Genomic DNA, 20,200 nt, shown 5'->3' with positions numbered 1-20,200 from the left:
ATTTTAAAGAAAAGATATAAATATGCTCGATTGAACATGTTTGCATGTATGCGTGACTTCTTGTTGCTCTTCGAATATCACTCTCCGGATGCGGGTGTCATGGCGTTCGTACAATTTCCGGTTGGGATTTTCCTCTACCTCTATCTCTCTTTGTTGCTCCGTCTAGCAGAAGACACCCAAATAATCTGGTCTAAACGTGTCTAACGGCTAACGTGCAACATGAAAACATGAGGTTGGATCCGGCAAAACATAACACAACAAATCCTTTGTTGTGTCCATGTTAAAATCCTCATTTAAAAGAAAAAAATGTTTCTAAAGCACCAAAAATCGAAAATCTCAATAGTTTTTGTAAATTTAAGACTCTCGGATAAAAGCAGCACTCGTGCGGTAAAAACACGCACGACCTTACGAATGAATTTAAAACGTTAACGAGGATCCGCGCGCTTCGGTGTGTCGTAGAGAGTAGAGAGATCCGATCACGTGGTGACCACCCACGTTTCATTTTGTCGGTAAACAAGAATTATAAGTACACGGAAGGAGAGGGGAGTATCATCACAACATAAACTTTTCTGCACTGCCTGTATAATGTAATTCTACACGGCGCTGACTATAAACAAATGATGTTTACGTAGTAAAATCTATACGGCTCCGCGATTATGGAACGGGAGTTATGCCGAATTTATATAGCGACAGGCGATCGGAAAAGTACATATGAAAATGAATATGAAAAAATAAACATTATTCATGTATTTTCCTTGTTGTATATAAACGCTCAACGAGAAATAATATCGAAATAAAAGCATTTATGAACAAGTTTACAGAAAGAAAAAAAAGCGCAAATGTGCCGCAATCTCGTGAAGAGATGGACGGCAGATCAAAGTGGCAGAAAGAAAGAAAGAGAAAGAGAGATCGCGTTTGTAACCAAGAGAGCGGTCAAGTGTCGCTTGGCGGCGCTGCGAAGCATCGCAGCAGCGAGTTGGAAAAGCAGGGGTAGGGGAAGAGAGACACGAGTTTTTCGAGTACACTCGGTCGTACCAAGGGCCGGCCATATTACACGTCCGCGGGTTATACGGGACGCGAGAGTAAGAAAAAAATCTAAGGAAAAAGACAAAAAAACAAAAAAAAAGAGAGGAAGAAAAATAAAGGCGTAAAATCATTTTGGGGCCTCCGGTGCGTGCCCACGGCGCCTTAAGCCCTTGAGGTTTTGTCCTCCGTGTGTTATCTATTTATCACGTACTCACGGTTATACACTCGTTCGCTCCACGCAATTTTCTCGATTAAAACGTATGTATATGTACATGTATATACACAAATACGCACACATATATACTGTAGAGACTCACAGATACACGCACACGGCATACGCGCGTTTATACAAGAGAAATATAAAAAATAAAAAATAAATAAACACACACAGGCATGCGTGCGCGCGTGAGAGAAAGAGAAAGATTGAGAGAAAGAGAGCGAACGAGCCACACCAAACGGACGAACGTACACGAAGAGAGACGACGATAAAAACCGCGACGAATACTCCAAACGTGTTGAATCCTCGAGAGTGTGACTTTTTCACGTTTTCCTCGGGTTATTGAGAAATTATAACGTTTATATCGAAACGTTTTACTCTTCTAATTGAACCTCTTTTTTTTTGTACGTTTTTTTCTTCTTCCTACATACGGTGGCTTTGGAAGCAAACTCGAACGTGTGCAAAGTGAAAAATTTGTTTTTTTTTTTGGTTATAACGACGATACAGTGGGGTTATAGAGACCACGAGTTTCAGTTTATACTATCACGTTTTCCCATCGCTTTTCTCAACGTGCCGTGGCTTTTATTTTTTCTCCTCTCTCCCTCTCATTCTCATTCTTCTTTACACTTGCTCATTATCTCTCGTCTCTTTGTCTTTCGACGTTTTGATAGAACCATTGTGAAATTCGTATCGGAGGAGAAAAAAAAACACGTACGATGTCCACGTATTCGAGAACACAGGAGAGTGACGCCTGGGCACTTCTTGCCCTCAAATCTGCACCGGCTAGCCCTACAAAGATGCAATGGAATTCTGAATCAAAAGGTGCACCTATCGCTAGACTAGAAGGACGGGAATTCGAATATATGGTCAGACAGAGACGAATCATTATTGGTCGCAACAGCAGCAAAGGTGAAGTCGACGTCAACATGGGACTTTCCAGTTTCATCTCTCGCAGACATCTCGAAATTTTTTATGATCATCCCTATTTCTTCATGACCTGCAATGGCAAAAATGGCGTTTTTGTCGATGGTGTCTTTCAAAGAAAAGGCGCACCAGCTTTTCAGCTACCCAAAACGTAAGTAACTCGCAATCATTCATTCTCTATCTTCATTTTTCTATTCCCATGTATATTTCATATATTTCTTGCCAACAGTTCCTGTCATCTCATTTTGTTTTTATCTATTATACATAAGAAATCTGTATTTTGTTCTCTGACATAATTGAAACTTTGGAAACATTTTATATTAACTTGCTCAGATGTCATACGTCTCTTCGACAATCTTTACCATTTTTCTTGTTTCCTGAATTTTGAAAAGTTTTTGACTGCGTATCATAAGGAATCGTGATTGAATTTGGATTATGATTCTCTGAAATCAAAAAGCAGTAACTTTTCATTGATGAGAGGAATGAATTTATAATTTTTTTTTAGATTATTTGTATTTTTGAATATTAGAGTACAACAAAAATGCCTTTTTCATTCATCATGTTGCTCAGTTTACAATGATAACCAAATAATTTTTCCAAATTTCTCTTATTTCTTGACTCAAGGAACAAATTTGATTCATATAATCTTGAAAAATGAGCTCACATTTGATTAGAAAACGCAATTTCGTTATGCATAATCTCTGCAGCGTGTTGATTCAACTTTGTCAATTTTGAAATGTCATTTCATTCAAAAAGTGACTTTGAAGTGACTTTCTATCCAACACTCTTATCACAGGCCATAAAAATACACGCGTTGATGCAACTACCGGAAAGTTGCATAATGAACGTGTAAATGGACGTTTTTTTTTATCTGAAATATAATCTAATGTACAATGAACTGAGAATATCATGCAAAGACAATTTTTCCTTGCAAATTGGAAATTTATTCATGTTTCTAAGCGCAGAGAATTAGGTAGACTGTTCATGCAAATCCATATGCCATATGTAGATAAGAATATTTTGTATAAGTACAAAAATCGCAGAAAAGTATTGACACAATAACGTAGTTATCGTAAAATTTTGCAGGTGCACATTCAGATTTCCGAGTACGAATATAAGGCTGGTGTTTCAATCTTTGGTGGACGAGCAAGAGCAACCGAGTAACGTAAGGATTGCGTCGCCACCGAAGCAGAGAGCACCGTTGCCGCCGTTGAGAATAAACATACCGGACACGGGTTACAGCAGCCCATTCCCATCGCCAACAGGGACGATAAGTGCGGCGAATTCGTGTCCGGCGAGTCCACGAGCAGGACAAAGCCGACGAAACATATCGGCAGACTTGCAAATGGTTGCGGCGTATGCCGCAGCCGTAGCTCACGATCCGCAAAATTCAAATATGGAGAGAAGCGAAAGTGGACAAAGTTCGAGTTCACAGATGAGTCCGGAGCCGGGAATAGAGCCGCGTTATCGTGGCAACGCGGGCGGTGGGACAGGCGGGCCAAACGGCACAGCCGCACATTATAGTCCACCAAAAGATGACTCGAAACCGCCGTACTCTTATGCTCAGCTGATCGTTCAAGCAATCGCATCAGCCCAGGACAAACAGCTCACACTTTCCGGAATTTATTCCTACATAACAAAAAATTATCCGTACTACAGAACCGCCGACAAGGGTTGGCAAAATTCCATAAGACACAATCTCTCCTTAAATCGTTATTTTATAAAAGTACCAAGGAGCCAAGAGGAACCGGGCAAAGGATCATTCTGGAGGATAGATCCACAATCGGAAGCTAAATTAATCGAGCAAGCTTTTCGAAGGAGAAGACAGCGCGGTGTTCCCTGCTTCCGTGCTCCTTTTGGATTATCTTCGAGGTTCGTTCGAACATTTGGTGAATCATCATTGAATAATCGACACGAAGTTCCATTAAAAACTTTAATGGAACCAAATATTTTTAAAAACATTTTTATTCAGCCCTTTGAGGCACGCACGAGGTCTTGAGAACGATTCATTCGAATCGTTGATAATTTTTGCATGTGTAGGTTTGAAGCTCGCTGATTACGGATCTGACCTGAAAATCAGAAAATAAGCTAAAGTTTTCAGTCAATGAAAATGGAATAATTCCGTTTTGTAACAGAGCCCCGATGAATCTTCATATTTGTTGACTGAAAAGTATTCAAGAAATTCTGATAAATATTTTTGCCTGTATCGGAAGGGTTCTACGAATTATATTCGAAAGAAAGATCCGGAATTCGTGTCGGCAAAAATAGTTGAATAATCAAGAAACTGCAAACAAAATTTCAAACGGTTACTACAAAGCACGTTTTTAATTCGTTCCTTATCGATTATCACAAATTTATTCATTCCTCAACATAAACAGGAGCGCTCCTGCGTCACCATCCCACGTGGGTATAAGCGGTTTGATGACGCCCGAGTGCCTCAGCAGAGAAGGCTCTCCTGGACCTGAATCTTACGTCGATAGTTCAGTATCATCGCCAGCTGGACAATTGTCGAGTCAATCAGCACCGGGTTCCCCGGGTCATCCTTACGCTCCACCGCCTCCACCACCCACGCATAAGGGACGTCTGATGCAACAGATTACGGTGGTAACTAACGGCGTGAGTGGTGATGCGACGAGAGAAGGTAAGAACGTGAAAAATGGATTTTAAAATCGTTGCACTTGCCGAAATTTCGAACTCTCGATTTTTCAAAATTGGATTGCGTCTCACTTCGTTTTCGTCCTCAGCTTCTTTCTTCATTTTGCTAAAAACATCAAACAATGTCACCCTATAAAATTAATATTACTTAAAAATAATCAAAGTAATTGACCATGAAAGATATACAAAAAATGAAACAAGTTTCATGTCTTATTTTTCTATCAATTTATTCTATTGTTTGTTTTTTTTTTTTTTTCAGAGAAATATTTGGTGCCTGGGAACGTGGTAGAGGAACATTCGTTATCCCCGGCTGGACAATACAGTCCAGCTCCTGTTATTGTACAAACAACTTATAATTACAGGTAAATCAATTTTGTTCTTTGTCTTTTCCTAAAAGCTTAGAACCCGAAATCTATGACGTGGTAAGAGACAATTCTCATGCGATGAATATTTTTTTTGTATTATATTCGCAACTTTTTCCCGTTTTGTAATTTTCGTCATTAAATATTCGGTGATTATGATTTTATCGTAGACCGTTTCTTTCGTAATTGTAAACTGAAAAATTGGCTTGTAGGATGATGTTTTAATTGGATGGAAAGAATTTCCTTTATTACTGAAAAGAGCATGGTTTTTTTTTTATCTCGTGGAATTTAAAATCGAGAAAGTGGATTGTCCAGGGGTGGGAGCCCGAGATAAATGAATTTCGACAAACATTTCGAATTATTTGTTTCAACAACTCGAATAATAAACGTTTGATGTTCAACAGTGGAAGCTTCGTTGGCCCTGACGCTGGCGTCGGGGTGAACAAACGGGCTCACGAGGAGCCCGATAGTTCGCCAGGTTCACCGGCGCCTCTGGCGATCGTCGAGAGTCCTGAACCGCCGGAACATCAGCAGCAACAGAAGCGTCAACGTGTTCACGATGCTGACGATCACTGAACTATAATTCTCTCCCTATCCCAATCCCACCATTTTCCCTGTACTCCCAATCACCCCAATTAGCCTCTTGTACTGTAGGACAATGTTACATTGTAATCTATTCACATTTATCGTCAGACGAATCGTTCGCTCTTTCTCCGCCTTTCTTTTTCATCACTCTCCCGGTGTGTTTTTTTTCATGTTGTTTTCATTCGAAGAAAAATATCACATTCAGAACGAATAGTGAAAAAAGTTGGGGTGTTAAGAGAAGAAGAGAAAGAAGAAAAAAAAGTATGGCTGCAATTTTATCCTCACGCGGAAACCGATACATTTATCTCGAAATTCTTTTTTTTTATTTTTATTTTTATTATTTTTTTTTTAAATCAGAGTGAACATTCAGTTTTATCATCTCTCCTGCGATTCGAACGTTCTTTTCTTTTGCCTCTTATCGAATTTTTTTCGAGGAAAAAAAAAACAAATAAGCGGTGCCATTTGACTTTTGTCGCAATAATTCTTCTGCCCACCTCGCAAATGACCAACTCGTTTAGTTTATTCAACTGAATGTTAGGGATGACACGCGCTCCTTCGCGATCGCGAGATGGAGAAAAAAAAGACAAATGACTGCACCCAACATGTATAATGTGCACTATAGATACCCACGCACACGAACACACACACACACACACACACACACACACACGCGCGCGCGCGCGCACAAACACTGACGAATAGAATGAACGTAAATAAAATTAAAGTTGGAACAAAAATGAACCCAGTAATACACGTAGAGCCGCTATTCTGCTGATATACGAGCTCTCAAAGTGTTCTTTTCTCCACTTTTTTTTTGTATCAAAATTATGCCGGATTGACTATCGTCCCTTGAAAGTTCGAAAAATAGGAATAGTCGAGCCACGAGGCTGTAACACTCCGAACAAAAAAGGCCAATCTACAAGATACATATCGTACTTATGTTGGAAAAAATACAAACGCCTCAGAGGTCGATAATCAGTGTAAAGTTGATGAAACTAAGACGCTTTCTGATTTTATTTTGCTTCGATGCAAATGTACTTTACTCGTCATTAACGAATCGTGTTTTTTAGTGGCTTTTCTTTCTGCTACTCGTAAATCAATCCGCAACAGCTTTATCGATTTTGAAATTCTCTTCTGTTGAGAAATAGTAAAATTGTTTACTTTTTTTTTTCTTTCAGTTTACTATTTGTTCTCCAGGTGCTCGATTTTCTGTCTTAAGAAAAAGTATTTACGGCTCGTTTTTCACAGCCTGACACGTGATGTTTGAATTTCCTTGCTACTGGATTTTGTTCCTGCTTTATCTACGATTGGAAATGTCCATTTCCCTCAATATCTAAGTATTTTTCAATGAGCTTAACGAGTTGAAAATTTATATCTCGTTACAAAGCTCACGAATCAATGATTCATGCTCTCAAAATCGCGATACAGTAAATTTTCTCTTGTCCCCTCTCCCCCCTTATTCTCCGCAAAGACCATTCGAACAAAGTTTGAAGGATTTTTTCTACTGTTATTTTTTTTTGTTTTATCTTTCTCTCCCTAGCTGGTAATCATGTTAAAAGTGTTAAAGTGGCGATTATTATCTCAGATTATATCTGTTCTGCTTGACGATGAACCACTTTTTCTCTTCTGCATTATTCAATGTTAAACTATTATTATTATTATTATTATTATTAATATTATTACTATATACAAAAAAGCTTTTGGTATTCATCGAAGCGATTATAAAGCAAAGTATTTTCTATCGAACTTTTTTTTTGTATTCCCCCCCCTCGTTTACACCCCGCCCCCACCGCCGCCCCGTCGCTTCGACGAAAACGTTAGTTTTTTCTTCATTTATCAATCACGTTGATTTTATTGTAAAAAAAAGTTTCGTTAGAGATTTTTCTCCAATTTGTTCAAACGTAAATGAAGATCATGTTGACCGGTTCAATGATTCTCCCGGAATTTCTCAATTCCATTGTCACTTTACTGCCAAATTTACTTAAGTTCGTATTAAAAAGCTTTGTTATGATATTTATTACGATACGAAAAGCATTTGTAGTTGAAAACGAGATTGTGTAATAGAAAAAAGACGACACGAGCAACCGAATTATCGATGAATTTTATTGGGCCACAGTGATGAAAAACCGGATCAGTTGAAAATACAGTTACTTTAATTATAGTTTTTCGGTGATCATTGAAAACGTGTAAAAGAAATGACAAAAGAAAATCAGAGTGCCTAATTTAGAATGCGTTACTGTGAATGGTGTCGTGCTTATGGAAAAGCTTTGGAAAATGATTTATTCTTGCCAATCGCGTGAATCTTTCAATGAAAATAATAATCCAACGGAAATTGATCGTTGATAAAAAACGAGAGATCGAATCGTTGATTACCGACCTGAGAAGTACTATTGTGTCGCGTACGATTATCTTGGCCGGCAAAACAATCGTTTAAATTGTGATTTTATTTTCATGGTTTAATTGAAGAAATAAAAACCATGAATAAAAAAAGAGTTGAGCGAGGGAGATTGAGGGTAGTGAAAAAAATAATGCGACGATAATAAAAATGATTATATATACGCGAAGCGACCTCTATTTTTGTGACGATTAGCGTTTAATAATGATAAAAAGAAAAGCGAAGATAACGAGAGAGAAAAAAAGCGAATAAATACGAAGGAGCGAGGAGAATAAGGCAAATTACGTTTGCGCGGTACGAGTGATCTGAAAACGTGTATTTCGATTTTCCGAATGTTTATGATGTGACGAAAAGAGAGAGAGAGAGAGAGAGAGAGAGAGAGAGAGAGAGAGAGAGAGAGAGAGAGAGAGAGAGAGAGAGAGAGAGAGAGAGAGAGAGAGCGAGCGAGCGAGCGAGCGAGAGCGAAGAAAAAAGCGTTTTTGTTTTCGTCGAGTCGACATCGCAATATGAAATTTGAGTGGAACTCAACGATTGTATGACCGTCTGTGCGAATATTATTTTTTCAATCGAACCTCCCCAAGCGATACTCTTCGTCGAGTGATCGATGCTAAATGTAGCAGAATATGAAAACACAATGAATGTGAAAAGAGATGAAATCGATTGAAAAAAATTTACACCCGCGCGTGAATTGATGGCTATGGAAAATCGCGAATGTTCCACATATCTTTTTGAAAACAAACAAATGTATATATACATATATTTTGAGTGGAACAAAAACAAAGCGAGAAAAAACACGACAAATAAGTGAATAAAAAAAAAAAAAAAAAAAACAACAAAAAAAACAACAACCACAACAAAAAGATGGATCAACTGAAAATAACGAATTTCGAAGTACATTCGGTCAGCACAGGTGCACAATAAATGAAAAATAGGACTTTAGGGGGTCGTTGGAGATCCGTGAGCAGATAAAGGCGGGTTGAAAAAGTGGTGGGATAGAGACGAAAGAGGAAACCAAATAACGAATATAGTGATGAAAAACAATGATCGCGTTGCGAATAGTTCACGAAATAGGAATTTTTTTCTTCAATTGTTTGTTTTTTCTTTTAAATCACAAACGACGAGCTGTAAATTTATCCTGCCTTTGGTTAACGATTGTAACACGCTACGTAGGCAGGAGAAACTGACAGGAGGGGGGATGTGGACAAAAAATTAGCTGACAAATAACACATGCAAAGGTCAGTACATATGACGAGTGTATCGAGTTTGACATGATAATTCATTGAAACGAATTGAAAAACATTGAAAAGAGAAAAAAGTAAGCAAGCAAGCTGAAGGGAAGAAACGATAAAAAATGATTCTCTAACAAATTCATTTTTCCTACGCGGAAAGTTGACGAGTGAATTCCGAGAGCGGTTTCTCAACAGAATAATAAGTGATGAAAATTTCATTGTTAATTTGATCAACTAACGAAAGAGAGCGATTGCTTGTTCCAAAGGCATTCGCTCCCAGCTGTATATATATTTAAATAAGTTTATTTAAATATATATATATATATATAAATAAATATGTGAAAATTATATTGTATACTCGAGCGCAAGAATTCGAAAGAACGGAAAAGCGAAAAAAAACGCAATATCGAATTGAATAGATCACGATTGATAAATGGTCATGAGAAAACGAAGTGAACGATGCTGATGAAAGTTTAAAGTGTTGAAAAAAAGTGCGTGAAATTGTATTTATTATTTACTATGCGCGATAAATATGTATAAAAAAAAGTTTTTTTTTTCCAATTTTTTTTTTCTTTTCGAAATTGCTTCATTGCCCGTACCATAGAAACGTTATAGACACAAACATACACATAACACACATAGACACATACACATACACACGTGAATTCGAAACCACGAATATATACGTGGAAAAATAAATAAAAAAAAACACACACACATACACACACACACAAAATAAACACACAAATGCTAAAAATAAATTGATAATGGAGAAGAAACTATGACGAGCGTGAGTGAGAAACAAATATTGTTGATATAATGTTCGAGAATGAGTGATACACGAGCAGAGACGAGTCTCCCGCGATATTCGTTGCAAGAATAAGAAAAATAAACGTAGATGAGAGAAGTACGATCAAAGCTAGATATGTGGGCTTTCGGAAGAATTTGGAGAAATATATCGATTCCTGACTATTCGTATTGTTCGTTAATTCCGTCGAGACTTCACTCTCCTCATTCTCCTTTTCGATTTTTATCTCGATGCTCCAAAAATCGTAAAACATACATCGAAATCCCACATTTTTTGGTGCTGCCGAAGCGACATTTTTTCATCATTCTCACCGTTGGTAGGCACTGAGAAGAAAATTTTGTTAGTCGAACAGAACATGCATTAGAACGAAAATATAGTGGATTCTAACGTCATTTTTCTTAATCAACTTAATAGTTTGCTATTCCAGTAGAAGGTACTTGAATCCACAACATAATCGTCTAAATAAGTGTAAATAAAGTTTGTTCGGTGAACAAATGTGTTTTTTCTCAGTGATAATAAGCGAGTTTCACAATTAGAAACACACAAGCGAATTTAATGTTCTTTATTTTCTTTTAATTACAAAGAAAAATCGATTGCCGTGTATTTCGAGTGCTCGTATGTATAACTTACAGTCTGTTATATATTTCAGACAAATGGATTATTCTTTTGGCGATCGGCTGGCCCAACGTCTACGCAACTTGTCCATCAATATTTGCCGGTTACGTTCCATCGGATCTGTAACGTCGCTGTCTGGAGTCTGGGAATTTGGCAACTCGGGAACGGGAGATCGCGCTCTTACAAATGAATCGGTTTCATTGGGAAACGTATTCGAGATGGCACGCATGACTTCTGCTCTTGCCATTCGTCTCAAATGTTGTTTTTCACTTGGAGGAGTTTCTCTGAAAGGTTTGCGGTATTGAATCAAGTCATCTTTTAACAATTTCTTGGTAACGAGCTCTTCCAGAATATCTACGTCATATGGGGATTGGTAAAGCGGTTCGGCATATCCTTTCCTCAGTAAATGATGTGCGAGGTTGGGTAACGTGAACACGTCCATTGCCGATATAACTGAATACCTGATCTTTAAAATCGGTAGAATATTTACAAAACCCGCAATCACACCATAAAACAAATGCAGGGTGTCGGTTTTTTTAAAGAGTTGAAGCAGGGGATTGAATGGGAGAGTGGGAGAAATCGTAATAAGTAAAACTGACTTGGGAGATGTCTTGAGGAACGTGAGAAACATTATGACGGCTCTTTTCATCGATACACTCGGTTGTTTCACGTTATCAATAAAAATATCCGTCCCCGAAAATCCTAATCCGTGATTCGTTTGCAACGTTCCCAGCTTATCGGGCTTGATCCAGACACAAAATACGTCATCATCAAGTTTTGCTACGAGTTTTACGATTTTACTGGTTCCGTCGCGAAAATTTAGCACGATCAAGTTGTAGTAGGCAAATTGGTAACAATCTTCATCCGTCGAATCCATCTCTGTTTCAGCTCCTGTAGTGTGTGAGAGATTACAGTTTGGTATCAACTCGATGTTGTTTGTGCGTATTTGTGGAACAAATATTTTTGTGATTTCGATGTAACTAGGCGTTTTCGATGGATCACGAAATTGGGCATATACCAAAAATATCTTCCACTTCAGGGTTTTCGTAGAATCCGAGTGAAGTCTCGCCCCGTATTTGAGAATAATATTCGTTTTATTTGAGAGAAAACTTCAACCTGACGTGCTAGAACTTTTCAACTGGTCTCAAAGGAAGTTTCAACGTTGTGTTTTCACGTGGAGTTTCAAAAATTCTTTTCACACGTGTCGTTGGAACGTCATTGGCGTTTTTGTCGCTATCTGTGCTTGGTTTCTAACGATTTTTGAGATTTTATTGTTTGTCAATCCAACGTAATAGAATTTTTGGAGAAAGCGTAAAAGAGAGTTCAAACCTTGCATTATGACGTAAAATGTTCACCTTAATTTTCGAAAAGTCTTAACACGACGATAATTTTTGGATTCGGGATTCGCGCTCAGCGCAAAAATGTTAGCGAAAATGTCCGATTATATCCAAATCACAAAAAAAAAATGTTTAAAAATGTTACTTTTTCTTGCAGTTCATTAAATTGAAATGGAAAATGAAAATTACCTGTCACAGCCTTTATTCCAACGATGGTGGTACGGTGCAATTTTTCTCCCAAAATTCAATGTTCACTCAATGGAAACTGTTTCACTGAGACTCGGAAGCAACCGGATGCCAGTGGAGATCTTATATTGATTCTGAAGACGTTGCGATCCGTTCAGTTCTCTTGGGGTGAAATGAGCATTGATGCTCGCAGTTCGTCCGTAGTCTGATTGATTCTCCGACAGAATTGTGCCCTATGAATGAGTGTAATGTAGCCACTTGGGAGGAAATTTTGTCTCGAAAAATCGAAGCCATCGCCTGGCGCAGCCGTCAGGGCTCGTAGAAATATATTAATTTTATAAAGTGAATTCTGGGCGCCAATTCTACGAATTATTGTGAGGAAGCTAGCCCCGGTACAGGGGAGGTTCGATCGAACGACCTTACTAATCGAATATAGTAAAGTGGAGACGAGAATTCCAAGAAAAACAAATTTATCCCGTTCCCGAAGAAAGAGAAAATACTTGCTGACAGACTTACTTTTTTCTCCGATAGTCCATTTAATATTGCGGAGCTCACTATTTCTTTGTTCACAATAGTTACTGTTACAACGGTAATACTTATTGCGATACAAGAAAAACACAATTCCTCGTTCGCGGAGCCTGCCCCCGGTCTTTACAATAAGTACGGCTCGATTCGAGATCCGGGGCAAAAGTGTCTTTTCGCATAGATCCTTTGAGTGATCGAGCCGTAACGGAAAGGAATTATCCCTTCCCGCTTAGTTCTCGAATTTACGTATACACGTTATCTCTCGTCTTCGCGCCCAAGGATTTTGTACTGGTGTTGACGTCGAGGGAACTCGTTTCTCGAATAATTTCCTGTCACAATTTCGTACACAATTTTTTTTACATCACGTAAACGATATATCTTTCTATCAAAGTTACAATTATTCTCAATATCGATGACTGGGTCACTAGCTATATTAAAAGCATTCAAGTCACTGGAATAACATTCCGATTTTTCGATTCTCATTTTCTTCTTTTCCAACGAGATTTCTTTTGTTTGATTTTGTAACGCCCGAAGTTCGATTCGTCGTGGGGGTTGCGTTGATTGTGTCGAAATTCATCAGAAGAACACAGCAGTCTGAACTAAGGAAAGTGCGATTGCTTGTCCCAAAGGCATTCGCTCCCAGCTGCATATCTATTCAAATAAGTCTAATTAAATATATAAATAGATAAATATATGAAAATTATATTGTACACACTCGCGAGCGCAAGAATTCGAAACAACGGAAAAGCGAAAGAAAAGGCAACATCGAGTTGAGTAGATCACGATTTATGAAAGGTCATGAAAAACTAAGTGAACGATGCTAATGAGAGTTTAAAGTGTTGAAAAAGAGTGCGTGAAATTGTATTTATTGGCTACTAGGCGCGACAAATATGTCTTAAAATTGAAAAAAAAATGTTTTCCTTTCTGAAGTTGCTTTATTGCCCGTACTATGAAAATTTTACAGACATAAATACACACAAAATGAACACACATGCCAAAAATAAATTGAGAAAGGAGAAGAAAGTATGACGAGCTTGAGTGAGAAGCAAATACTGTTGATATAATGTTCGAGAATGAGCGATACACGAGCAGAGACGAGTCTGCCGCGATATTCGTTGCAAGAAAAAGAAAAACATAAACGTAGATGAGAGAAGTACGATCGAAGCTAGATATGTGGGCTTTCGGAAGAATTTGGAGAAATATATCGATTCCTTGATTATTCATATTGTTCGTTAATTTCGGCGAAACTTCACTCTCCTCATTTCCCTTTTCGATTTTTATCTCGATGCTCAAAAAATCGTAAAATATACATCGAAGTCCCACATTTTTTATGTCGCTGAAGTTTCCAACGTTGGACTTCAACGAAATCGAAAAAAACAAATTTCAAAGGCAATAGACTATGAAAAAATTCCAAGGCTCGAAAATTTTCGAAAATTTCAAAAATCAAAAAATATCCTCCCACGATGGGTTCGAAACACCTTTCACGCGATTCTGAGTCGAATGAGACAAAGTTGTAATGACCAAAAAAAAAAAAAATTTCGAAGGCAATAGACTATGAAAAATTTGGAGATTCGAAAATTTCGGAAAATTTCAAAAATCAAAAAATGACCTCCCACGATGGGTTCGAAACACGTTTCACGCGATTCTTAGTCGAATGAGACAAAGTCGTAATGACCAAAAAAAAAAAATTTTCGAAGGCAATAGACTATGAAAAAATTCGAAGGTTCGAAAATTTCAAAAATCAAAAAACGACCTCCCACGATGGGTTCGAAACACGTTTCACGCGATTCTGAGCCGAATGAGACAAAGTTGTAATGACCAAAAAAAAAAAAAATTTTCGAAGGCAATAGACTATGAAAAAATTCGAGGGTTCGAAAATTTCAAAAATCAAAAAATGATTTCCCACGATGGGTTCGAAACACGTTTCACGCGATTCTTAGTCGAATGAGACAAAGTCGTTATGACCAAAAAAAAAAAAAATTTTCGAAGGCAATAGACTATGAAAAAATTCGAAGGTTCGAAAATTTCAAAAATCAAAAAACGACCTCCCACGATGGGTTCGAAACACGTTTCACGCGATTCTGAGTCGAGTGAGACAAAAGTGTAATTACCACGTTTTCCACGTTTGAATCTGCCATATTTATTTTCCTTAATGTGTAATCGAAATTTTGAGCTAATATTCTGTAAGAGCATAAAATTCTACGTCGATATACCTGAAAAGAAAATTTTTCCAACGGCTATATCACAAAAAATAATCGCGTTGAAAGTTTGGTAAAAAAATGGGACGCGGTGTTATTGGGTTAAAAACCACCCACGGGACACAATGTTCTGAACCAAATTTTCCGATCAATCGTGGCAAGTCCCTCTGTTTCTGCCTCGAGAAGCAAATCGTGAATTAAAAAAAAATAATAATGATCATTTGTCTCAAAATTCGGCTTCAGGACGGCTTGTCGACAATTGTACCCTTATGACGGGGATATTCCGGAACAAATTTTTCGACCAAACTTGACACGTCTTCCTTTTTTGACCTCACGAAGTGATTCGTGAAATGAAAAAGATACGAATGCCCATACGTCTCATACTTCCCTCTTGAGTCAGCTGTATGTCGAAAATTTCAACCCTCGAGATGGGGGTGTTCCGGACCGAATTTTTCTACAATATTTGGTACGTCTTATTTTTTGACCTCTCAGAGTGTTTTGTACAATAAAAAAGAGGTTAATCGAATTTTTTTTTTTTTTTTTTCAATTTCGTTGAAGTCCAACGTTGGAAACTTCAGTGACATTATTTTTTGGTGCTGTCGAAGCGACATTTTCTCATCATTCTTACCGTTGGTAGGCACTGAGAAGAAAATTTTGTTTGTCGAACAGAATATGCATTAGAACAAAAATATAGTGGATTCTAATGTCATTCTTCTTAAAATAGTTTGGTATTATCCAGTAGAATGTAGTTGAATCCACAACATAATTCTCTAAATAAGTAAATAAAGTTTGTTCGACGAACCAATTTGTTTTTTCTCAGTTAGTGATAAGGGAAACGTGAGTTTCATCATTACAAACATACACGTGAAATTCATATTCTTTATTTTTTTTCTGGTTACAAAGAAAAATTCATTACTGTCATATATTCCAGAAAAAAAGGATTAGTCTCTTTGTGGTTAGGGTTCAAAAAGTCCATACCACTCTTCCATAAATTGTTGGTCACGTTGAATAAGGTGTTCTGGAACGTTGTTGGCTGGAATTTGGTAATTTGGCAACTGGCGAACAGGAGATCGCTCTCTTTCAAATGAACCGGTTTCATTGGTTGAGCCACTCGCGATCGAATATGGAAGTTCTGCTCTTGCAGTTCGCCCTAAATGTCGTTCGTCTTCACTCAGAATAGCTGCGTTTAAGGATCTACGGTTTCGAATCAAGTCAAGTTTTGACAATTTCTTGGTAACGAGCTCTTCTAGAATCTCCACATCATATGGTGTTTCATAAAGCGGTTGTGTATATTCTTTCCTCAGTAAATGAAATGTGAGGTTGGGTAAAGTGGGTAGTTCCATTGCCGATACAACTGAGTACCTGATTCTTAAAATCGGTAGTATATTTACAAAACCCGCAATCACACCATTAAACAACTGCAGGGTGCCAGTTTTTTGTAAGTGTTCTGACAGGGGATCGGATGTGGAATGTCTAAAATACGTAACAAGTAAAACTGACTTGGGTGATTTCTTGAGAAATGTAAGAAACATCATGACAGCTGTTTCCATTGATACGGTCGGCTGTTTTACGTTATGAAGGAAAATATCGGACCCCAAAAATCCTATTCCTTCCCTTGTTGGTAGCGATCGTTCGATCGTCTTTTGGGGCTTGATCCAAACACAAAACACCTCATCATCAAGTTTTGCTGCGAGTTTTATGGGTTGACTCGTTCCATTGTTAAAATCTAGCAAAACCGTGCTGTAGTATGCAATTTTGTAAAGATTCGTCGAATCCATCTCAGCTATCAGCTTCTGTATAGTGTATGAGATATTACAGTTATCAATTCAATGCTGTTTCTATTTATTTGAGAATATTTGATTTCCTCATAAGAAAGTTTAAACGTTGTGCTTTGACGTGGATTTAAAAAAATTCTTCTCACATGTGCCTCACAGATGGTCAGGTTTTTCGATGTTTTCACCTTAATTTTCGAAAAGTCTTAACACGACGATAATTTCTGGATTCGGGATTCATGCTCAGCCCAAAAATGTTAGCGAAAACGTCCAGTCACCAGAAAAACGTTTAAAAAGGTTCCTTTTCCTTGCAGTTCATTAAATTAAAATGGAAAATGAAAATTACCTGTCACAGCCTTTATTCCAACGATGGTGGTACGGTGCAATTTTTCTCCCAAAAGTCAATATTCACTCAATGGAAACTGTTTCACTGAGATTTGGAAGCGACCGGGTGCCAGTGGAGATTTTATATTGATTTTGAAGACGATACGATTCAATTCAGTTCTCTCGGGGTGAAATGAGCACTGATACTTGCAGTTCGTCCGTAGTCTGACTGATTCTCCGACAAAATTAAGTCCTATTAATAAGTGAAATGTAACCCATTTGGGAGGAAATTTTGTTCTCCAACAATCTCAGCGTATTGTTCACCACATTTTTTCCAGTGAAAAATGTACTTCTTTGCATTTGAAAAGAACTCTCGACAACAATGGTATAACGTTTTATCTCGTACCCAATTTGTTCTACAACACGTGCCATATATTTTTTTATCAAAGTTACAATTCTTTTCAATATCGATGATTGAGTCACTGCCTATATTTAAAACACTGAAGTCATATTTTGTTCTCGAACAATCTCAGCTTATTGTTCACCACAACATTCGACAACAATGAAGCGAAAACAATGGTATTGCATTTTATGTCGTACAATATTTGTTCTACGTCACGTAGACGATATATTTGTTTTTATCAATGTTACAATTATTCCCAATATCGATGATTGAGTCACTAGCTATATTTAAAACACTGAAGTCACTGGAATAATAATCCGATTTTTCAATTATCATTTTCTTCTTTTTTAACGTATTGAAACCAAGATTTTTTTTTAAATTTTATTTTTTCATTTGTAACGCCCTAAATTCGATTCGGTGTCTTTAATCGTTGGGGGTTCGTCGATTGCCGAAATTCATCAGAAGAACACAGCAGGCTCCAGTGTGGACAGAATCGTTAGTGCAAGAACCGAAAAAATTCATTTATTCGGCGACTCAGAATGCTTTTCGTTTTTTAATCTCATTCGAATATGGGTCGTTTGAGAATGGAAACATCGACAGCAGTCGATTCATATGCTGTCCAATGTTCCATGAGTCCATAAAAGGGTCCTCGAAAAGTGCATATTTTCATGATAAATCATAAAGGTCGAGTACTTTTTTCGTGCATCCAGAATCGTCCTGCCTCGGAGATCACGTAAAACAGAAAAATCTGGTATTTCATTGAACCAAAGTAGTTGAATAAAAAAAAAATGAAAAAAGTGGGGAAATGGAACCAGTGCCATCGTGGCTCGAAGCTAATAGTGAAATCTCCCATTGAAACGACCCATTCGGAAGTCACATAGTTTTCCTTTCAGCATCGAATCTACAGGGAACAGTACAATTACGAGATTGCCTTCTTGCGACCATCATCTCAGTCACAAACTTTCACGAGCTTAGCTCCTAACTGCTCACTCTCTAACCACTGCCACCACGGTCCTTACGTGAACGTGGAACGATGATGCATATTCAAAACCGTACCAAGTGTATACTTGCAACTTCCGGGACCCCTAACTTCTGACCTGCCTTACTTTTGTCACTTCTGATTCCACCTTCGACTAATAAATAACTTTTGTCCCTTGTAATTAGTCTTATGACTTGTCACTTTCTCCCTGCTTTGTGCCTCTAAAGAAAAACATGGAAAATTTTCATCCAATTTTTTTAGAGAAGTGCGAAAATGGAGCACAGTTTCTTGAAATACTAAAACTTTCGATGAAACTTTTCTTTGGTGTTACCGATAGATTCCTTTTGATGGTCCATCGTCGATCATCGATGCGGATTCATGCGCAGGGGGTCTGCGAGACCCGGTGGAGCTGTGATTCTCGAAGATCCTCCTGAATGGGCTCTAATTTTTTATTGTTTTCACCTCGAACTGTGAATTTCTCGCATTCGGAGAGGAAATTATTGTTCGATCTATCAAAAAATCGACTATTTGGTGGAAGTTCTGGCTGAGAGAGAAAATCGTGATTTTCGCACTTTTCTGGTTCCTCGTATCGGGGCGGGTGTTCGTGCAGTTAAAAATGCGGATGTTCCCGGATGGTTGGAATGAAAATTATTATTGGACGATGGTGCAAGCGTAACGATTGATTAAAACGAGTGTTAATGGTGCCGAGCTCGTGTCAAATTGAGCGTGAGCATCGTCCCCCGTTTGCTCTCCACTTCTTTTCATTTTTGACGAAGAATTTTCAATTTCGAGAGCGCGATATGTTTTCAATCAATCGAAAAGCGCGATCGCGTTTCTCGTCATAGGTCGATGCCCTCGAAACGTGCCCTTTTGACGTGCTTTCGTGACAGAAAAGCTACGAGAAGAAGCGAATTCCAAATGATCCTACCGCAGGAAAGATTTTGAGATTCGCCTCGGTACACTCGGTGGGAACGAGCCCTGGCAAAACAAGGACGAGGTCGATAACGAGAAAATCGAAAGGCGCACAATCCACTGCATGTACTTAACTCGCCTACCCACTTTACCGTTTTTCACCGCTTTCGCCTCGAACTCCGACGACTTGAGATAATTGCACAATGCATTTTTCCTTCCCCCCGCCGGTCACCAACAGATGACATTTCTATCAACGTTGAATTTTCTACTTTCCAGAAATATGGAACCAATTTATATTTCCATAATTGCTCACAACTCGATCAGAATAAGAGATCTTTGCCTGTACATTCATCGTTTCATAATTTCAATACAGAATTTTGTACCAATTGTTATTATTGTTGTCGTTGTCGTGTACGACGAAAAATCATTAAATGAAATATAATTAAATAACAATTACTGCATTATTCTATCTCCATGAATTGAATTCTTCATTAAATTATTAATTAGTTATTATTAACATAGTTATTAATTATTCGGACCTCGAATTCGATAACAGCGTTTGTCAGAATTTTACAGAAAATATAATTGAATATGATGAATTTTTAAGTATTTGATTTTTTCATTGTTTGGTTGGATTTTGCAATAATTTTGAGAGAAATGGCGGAATCCCGAAAAAGCAATCGATTGAAAAAATCTTTAAATTATATTCAAAAATACACGTTTGCCTTCATTTTGCGGGAAGAAAATT

The 20,200-nt window shown here is 37.8% G+C and overlaps 1 protein-coding gene and 2 long non-coding RNA genes across 4 annotated transcripts; 1 reads left to right on the top strand and 2 right to left on the bottom strand.

Moving 5' to 3' along the window:
* The first annotated feature begins 904 nt into the window (after positions 1-904).
* On the top strand, positions 905-10,365 carry FoxK (forkhead box K). Of its 2 annotated transcripts, none has more exons than XM_043425881.1 (6): positions 905-1,082; positions 1,915-2,318; positions 3,254-4,039; positions 4,546-4,808; positions 5,082-5,184; positions 5,589-10,365. In XM_043425881.1, the coding sequence occupies exons 2-6, from the start codon at positions 1,960-1,962 to the stop codon at positions 5,758-5,760; spliced, it is 1,683 nt and encodes a 560-aa protein (XP_043281816.1). In that variant the 5' UTR covers positions 905-1,082; positions 1,915-1,959; the 3' UTR covers positions 5,761-10,365. The 2 variants fall into 2 exon arrangements, with proteins under 2 accessions (XP_043281816.1, XP_043281817.1); XM_043425882.1 differs by lacking the exon at positions 905-1,082 and adding an exon at positions 1,106-1,284.
* Positions 10,366-11,553: 1,188 nt separating this feature from the next.
* LOC122414530 (uncharacterized) lies at positions 11,554-12,997 on the bottom strand. The gene is made up of 3 exons (XR_006261776.1): positions 12,856-12,997; positions 12,343-12,572; positions 11,554-11,707 (listed from the first exon to the last, which is right to left on the bottom strand). It is a non-coding gene; the product is annotated as an uncharacterized lncRNA (long non-coding RNA).
* A 2,930-nt stretch (positions 12,998-15,927) lies between these two features.
* Positions 15,928-17,414, bottom strand: LOC122415000 (uncharacterized). Its single transcript, XR_006261843.1, has 2 exons — positions 17,181-17,414; positions 15,928-16,855 (listed from the first exon to the last, which is right to left on the bottom strand). It is a non-coding gene; the product is annotated as an uncharacterized lncRNA (long non-coding RNA).
* Positions 17,415-20,200: the final 2,786 nt, after the last annotated feature.

This window comes from Venturia canescens, chromosome 8, assembly GCF_019457755.1.
Source record: "Venturia canescens isolate UGA chromosome 8, ASM1945775v1, whole genome shotgun sequence".
Classification (NCBI taxonomy): Eukaryota; Metazoa; Arthropoda; class Insecta; order Hymenoptera; family Ichneumonidae; genus Venturia; species Venturia canescens.
Note: the sequence above shows the minus strand (reverse complement) of the source record. Positions and strands in the feature narration are given on the sequence as shown.

Coding starts and splice junctions, on each gene's coding strand:
- FoxK (XM_043425881.1), top strand. CDS start 1,960: ATGTCCACGTATTCGAGAACACAGGAGAGTGACGCCTGGGCACTTCTT. Junction 4,040..4,545: donor CCTTTTGGATTATCTTCGAG/GTTCGTTCGAAC, acceptor CAACATAAACAG/GAGCGCTCCTGCGTCACCAT. Junction 4,809..5,081: donor TGGTGATGCGACGAGAGAAG/GTAAGAACGTGA, acceptor TTTTTTTTTCAG/AGAAATATTTGGTGCCTGGG.